Raw genomic sequence first — 6,891 nt, 5'->3', positions numbered from 1 at the left:
CTTGAGCTTTTTATATGCTTCAATTTTGAGCCCAACCCCTAAAATGAGGTGTAAAAATGGATGGACAGCATGGATAGACCACATACATTCACAGTGGGCCCAACAGAGTTTACTTAGTACGATAAGAGCGTATTGAGTAACTTAGTACGCAATCTGATTTCCATTTTTTTCTTATTATTTTACAACATTATTTCAAAAATAGTGAAGATCGAAGTCTCAAATAGGCCATATAGTGGTGATTAAATTCTTACCATTGAAAATTACTAAGAGACCATAGAAGTTTTAGATCAAGATGATATTTGTTTTTTCACTCCATTCAAGTGTACATGAGCATATTAAGGGGTCAGATGGAAAATAAACAATACATAGGAGCCTAGGAAGGTTTCAATGGTGTACGTCCTTAGCATCGTTGCTTGCTATGGAGTGGACTATATGAAAAAGGTAACGACGGTGTCGATAAGATTTATACATCACGGTGGCCCCTCAGTTGCCCTCAGAGCCTCTGTTGTCTCAAGCTCGAAACAAGCGGGGGTAGTACCTAATTTGCACTCGACTCCATGCTTCATCTTTGTCGATAAGATTTCATTCAGGAGAAGGTTGCTAATAAGGACATTTCCCTTCAGTTCCTTTCCACACAAGACCAGCTTGCTGATGTGTTCACTAAGGGGTTAAGTTCAGCTCGGTTTTGTCTTCTTAAAGATAAGCTGTGGGTAAGGGGTTAAGTTCAGTTCGGTTTTGTTTTTTTAGAGACAAGCTGCGGGCGTGTCTCCCTCCTCCAGCTCGCAGGGATACGCCCCCCTCCAGCTCGCAGGGAGATGTTAAGAAGAAAAAATCTGTAACTTTGACTGAGATCATTGATAAAGTCAGTCAGTCAAATCCCTTGATCTTCTCCAACAACCTTAAAAAACTTCTCTTTTGCATTTTAAATTTTAAATCAAATGTTTGTTAGGGTTTTGTGTTTTAAATTTCAAATCAAATGTTTGTTAGGGTTTTTATTATATTATTATTTCCATAGGATCAACGGTTAGGATAACCAGACCATGCGCCCCGTTCACTGACGCTGGTGCATCGTCACATTTTCTCCACAGTCTGATGCACCAAGAGTCCAATAGGGTACTTAGTACTGTCAACAACGAATGTACACAAATCAAAAGGTCTCAGGTTCAGTCATCCAAACCGTTGATCCAATGGACCCCACCCAGATCAGTAAATCTGAACGCTTCAATGTGAACAAGCTAAACTATATTTCCAGTAATTCAAACCACAGAACAACAGCTACCAAGCCTACGATAAATAGACTTTCCCTTAAAGAGTTTGAGATGGACTCCAACACCTATGTTAGTTCCACCATTCCATGGACCCCACACTACTCAATCAAACACTACTCCCAAATTCCCACTTCCATAAACCCATCCTCAGTAGCACAGCCCCTAAACATTCCAGTGGTGTTGAATCCATACCCCACCTTCCCATCATTGGACACAGCAATCAGACCAGCCTTTCCTTCATCCAACCGTTCCTTTATCACATAATCAATAGCATCTTGGAGATCCAGGCCCTTGTACTCCATCACAGCCGCTACTTCTCTAGCCAGGGTCCCGCGTATGATCGCCTCGCCTTCTCCGGTGCATGAAATGGCGCAGATATCGCATGCGTAGGTCCCTGCCCCAATCAAGGGGGAGTCGCCGATCCGACCGCTCATCTTGTTCATGAGACCCCCTGTGGATGTGGCAGCCGCACAACGACCCTGGGCGTCGACAACCACACATCCAACCGTCTCTTGCGAGTATAAGCTGATGGGGAGGCCGTTCATTTGTAGCGGGCTGTCGATGGTCCCTGCTGCTCCGCTGCATGTATCCGTTGGAATTCTGTAATCAAACTGAAAACAAAATTAAAAAAAAAAGCATCGTTAGTGCATCACATCCAGCTCATCAAGGTTAGTAATGGTTGGGGGTGGCCCACCTGACCTTCGGGACCCAATCAGTGGTCTGGACCACATTTCAGCCCACTTAGACAGCAGCCCATCAAGGGCCCAAATTTACCAACTTTTGTTTTTGGAGGCCCACCTAACCCTATATCCGGACCACTTATCTCATGATCTGTCATTAAATGGGCCGGGCCGGTATGACTTACATTGAAATGGGCCTAACACAGCCCAACTCCCCTTCGGAGAAAGAGAAATTGTTCCCACGAGACAGTCTCTTGTGTAGAAGATCCGAACCGTACAAAAGTTGGGCCACATCATTTAAATCAACTGGGGTGAAATTTGTCTCAATCCATCAATTTCAACGGTGTAGTCATCTGATGGGTGGACCATTCATGTATTAACCCACGAAACTTCCAGGCACCTTTTGCACGGCTCAGATGTTTTACACAAGTGACAAGTGAGAGGGAAAGAAAAAAGCTTGCATGGCAGGATTATCCACGGAGAAAATCCGAAAGATATTGTCAGAGGACCCTTTGAAACAAAAGAACCAATCAGACGCCAGTGTGATTGGGATCACGTGTCAAGATGGCCCACCTGCATGCAACTAAAACAGCTGATGTCACGTGGACAACAAGCAAATGGCATCTATTTAATTATTTGTCAGAGACATGCAACGAGAGAACTGCATAACATGAATGATCATTGTTTTTTAAGTAGGTGGGCCATCTTTTAAATCTTGTCCAGTTATGGTGGCCTTTGGATGTCCTCAAACCCCACTTTTGATATCTTTCTTAAAGATTCTCCGCTGAAAACCCTTCGACATATAAAAGGCCATGTCAGAAATATAATATATGTAGAGAGAAATAACACAAGTACCCTCTATCACAGTAAGTTTACAGCTGTAACTGAAATTCAGATACGTGGACCATCAATCGATCAATCCATACCATCCGTTAGGTGAATATCCGAAATTCATTGCCCACCCAGAAATTGCAACCATCTGATCTGACAAAAGCCTAAAAATTTGAGAATTGAATGGTCACCACCGATACGTGCATACCATCCCTTATATTGGGCTTGGTGGATCCACGCCGTTCATCCGCTTTGACAGCTCATTTTATGACATAATCCAAAAAATGAAGCAGATCCAAATCTCATTTGGACCACACCACAGAAAACAGGGATTATTGACCATTAAAAACTTCTTGTGGGCCACCAAAGTTGTTGATCAAGCTGATATTTAAGTGGTCCCTTCATCCAGTTCTTTGTAACCTTATCAACAGGTATGATGGCAAATAAACATTCAGGTGACGCCCAGAAATTACAACCATCTGATCAACAGCCTAAAAATTGAGACTCGAATCAGTCACCACCGGTACAGGTCATACCTATATTAGACTGTTTTGGGTCCGTCCATACACGTGCCACACAATACGTCAAAATCGATTTCTAATAAAAAGCCAGACCACACGTGTTGAGTGTGCGGGCCGTCTGTTCGCACGTGACGACTAAAAAATATTAAAATAACACTACAATCTAATAGAAGAAGACGACAAAATAATATTAATAATATTATATATGGTCAAAGAGAAGCTTAGAATGAAAAGATTTCCAGGTAAGATGCATGAATATACCATGATAGTATTTGCATCTTTGGCCAGCTGGAGCATTCCCACGTTTTCTTCTGTTATGAAGTATGCATTTTCCACCGTTTCAACCCCCTGAAATGGGCCACAGGAAAAAAACGTCACTACTAATATAAGACCGTCGGTCATGGGTTGATCGTGACCGTTCATCAGTAGAAAAATATTAAATGAGAATGCTGTTTGCGAGAAAATCAAAATCTATAGTCGGAGTTGGTAAATGATCAGGACTACCATATCAGTTGGTCCCCATCAACTGGTGGGAAAAAATGGTCCCCACCATTTTCAGGACAGCCAATGGGGATGTGGGGACCAACTAATTTGGTGGTCCACAAACACGAACTCTTAAATGATGGGACAGAAATAGCTACTAGTGAGGTCCAGTAGGGAGAACACCCACGCCCTGTGGGGTCCACCATGTTATATATGTAGAATCCAATCCGTCTATCAGGTGAGAAACATTATTTTTACCGTAAATGGAAAATATAAGATTGATTGAAAAATCGTATGGGCCACACCAATGGGAACACTGTAAACTTGGTCTCGAAACTGATAAATTCACACGGAGTGGCCTTCCTGAGTTTTTTATCAGGATGATTTTTGTATCCTAACATCATCCTGGTGATTTACACCCGATTAACGGATTTGATGAAAGATATACACCATACGGTGACCCCACACACAAAATCCATGGTTAGCATCCCATCCCCGTTGTTCCATGTGGGGTGGAACGTTTAACATCGAGAATGTGGATTTCAACATATACAACATGGTGGGCCCCACAGATTTTGGTTGTGTTTGTAGAGGATTCCAGTCGTGGGATTTTCCTGAGCTTATGGACATTGGACTATAGTGCCCTCAAAGTCACTTGTTGATCATATTGTCATAACAGAATGGAAATACAGTAATTCTGCGGGGCTTTTTGGTAATTTGCATATTTCACTTTCAATGAAAGTGATCACGACGGGTTGAATATTCTGTCTCACCAAACACCCCATGAGCCGCCACAAGGTAAGATACCCACCGCTTTATTTCGTTAACTTCACGTGTGTGAGATCAGATCCATCCATTTGGTGGATCCTGGCCTATGAATGAAATGGATGGATGAAAGAGTTGGCCTCAATAGAGTACAAAAAACACACACGTGTTTCCCATGTCAACCTGATTCTTTGGCCCACCTAGTGAACGGTTTATGATGGAATGATCATATTACCTGTTGCCTGGCGAATTCTTCGGCCCCTTCAAAGGCAAGGTAGGAGTGGGGAGATTTCTCCATAACGAGTCGTGCGAGAGAAACCGGGTTCTTCACAGTGGTCAGACCCGAAACGGCACCGCATCTCCTCTTGGGACCGTCCATTATGCTGGCTTCCATCTCCACCCTTCCTTTCTCCGTTAAAGCAGATCCACGGCCAGAATTGAAAAGTGGGTCCGTCTCCAATTCACGTACCTGATAAAGCCAAAACACCCACGTCACCCGGGTATATTTGTAAATACTATTTGTTACTATTTTCGAAGGTTTTCATGGCACGTGCAATGCACACGAGACGCCATGTGATAATCAGCCAAGATTCCATCCACCCAACTCGTGGACAGCTTATCAAATGATCCAAACCATCCAGTTGGATGGTTTTCAAGATTTGGTGCATCCATAAAAAATAAAAAAATAAAATTAAAAAAAACGAAAAGAAAAAAAGGCCCGTGATTTGGACGGCTCAAATTGCCAAGCCACCAAAACGACACAGCAACCAGCCTCAGAACCTTACAACTTGCCTTTGTTGAAAAAGTAGAATGAGACAGAAGTGTGTGGACCACAAAAGAAAAAAGGTGTGGTAAAATGACACTTCGCTATCATTGTTATGAAATAAAGAAGGAAATATATATATATATATATATAAAGGGGAAATATAAGTCTAGATTCTAAAGATTCGTATCCTGCATGCACTGAATCATGGCCACTTGGAAGTATCTAAAAAAGACACATGCATATTTGTAAAAGTTGATTGCAAGTTGTAAACATGGAGGACGATTTCATGTACTACTCAACAGAGAGGACGAAAATCACACATCTTTCATGTCGTTGGGGACGCCACATCAATGAAATCATGGACCAGTGGATACCATCGATGAAGGTATGGACCCAAATGAAGTGAGAAAAATTAGAGAAAATAGTCCAAAAATGAAAATCTTCAAACAAGTCATGCAAACATAAAGCCAACAACATAATAAATAAAATACAGATAGATAGAGAGACCCCCAAGAGTCTATGATCCAACACAAATAATGGGTTATACGAAATACTCATATTAAAGAAGTATCAACGGCTCAGATCAGAGGCAGAGTCTATGGTCCAAAATAAATCATGGGTTATAGAAAATAATTATATTGAAGAAGTATGAACGGCTCAAATCACAGGAAGAGTCTATGGTCCAAAATAACTCATGGGTTGTAGAAAATAATCATATTAGGGAAGTATGAACGGCTCAGATCAGAGGCAGAATCTATGGTTCAAAAGAAAAAGAGGTGGGTTGCAATCTTATGAACAACGAGTATATCAAATGAAATTGATTATTTGAGTATGCAAAAAAAATTCAAGGACATAACATATGAATGAACGGTGGAGATGTGAGGGGAACATACAACAAGTTCAACAACATCAATGGCTGGGAGAGAAGAGCGGAGTGCGGAGATGCCCAAATGCAGGCAGTGGGTTAGGAGTCTCTTGGCCTCTTCTTGGCGCTGAGCAGGCAGGTTGGGGTCCACACCAGCCCCTCCATGCACCGCGATTGCCCAACCCCCCATTATCTCTCTATCTCCTTCTCTTGCTTCTCTCTCCCTCTCTTCCTTGTGTTCTCCCTGGCACGAAGATATCGCTTTATATAGAGAACGACGGAATTGAAATCTTTATAGGCTGGAGTATATTAAAATTTGGAATCCTCGCCCACCTGTCCTGTGTCCGGCGGGGTCCTACGTCCGCATTCCCAGAACAAGCTGATTCCTCTTTGCCACCGCCACTCAATCCTGAAATTCCTAGAATGCCCTCCCAATTTTCTGGAAATTCTACACGCCTTTTCAGGATGGATGAACTATATCTATGAGATCCAGACCGTCCATCAGGTGGGCCACTCCCTCTTAAGCCCTGATTCCTTTATACACAAACTCAGATGGAACTCACCGAAAGAATTCTGTGGGTATATGGAAAAATCATAGAAATAAACCACCGTGGGGCCCGGGTATTAGATAGCACACATGGTGTACGGCTAGGATCTCATGGAAACGTTCTCCCCAGATGACACCGTTAGTTGTTGGCACGCCTCCTCTGAC

The 6,891-nt window shown here is 42.6% G+C and overlaps 1 protein-coding gene across 1 annotated transcript; it reads right to left on the bottom strand.

The window, feature by feature from the left end:
- Positions 1 to 1,227: 1,227 nt before the first annotated feature.
- LOC131228988 (probable isoaspartyl peptidase/L-asparaginase 2) lies at positions 1,228 to 6,431 on the bottom strand. The gene is made up of 4 exons (XM_058224838.1): positions 6,208 to 6,431; positions 4,784 to 5,017; positions 3,562 to 3,648; positions 1,228 to 1,879 (listed from the first exon to the last, which is right to left on the bottom strand). The coding sequence occupies exons 1-4, from the start codon at positions 6,367 to 6,369 to the stop codon at positions 1,382 to 1,384; spliced, it is 981 nt and encodes a 326-aa protein (XP_058080821.1). The 5' UTR covers positions 6,370 to 6,431; the 3' UTR covers positions 1,228 to 1,381.
- Positions 6,432 to 6,891: the final 460 nt, after the last annotated feature.

Source organism: Magnolia sinica, chromosome 16 (assembly GCF_029962835.1).
Source record: "Magnolia sinica isolate HGM2019 chromosome 16, MsV1, whole genome shotgun sequence".
Lineage (NCBI taxonomy): Eukaryota > Viridiplantae > Streptophyta > Magnoliopsida > Magnoliales > Magnoliaceae > Magnolia > Magnolia sinica.
This window is presented reverse-complemented; position numbering and strand designations above follow the sequence as displayed.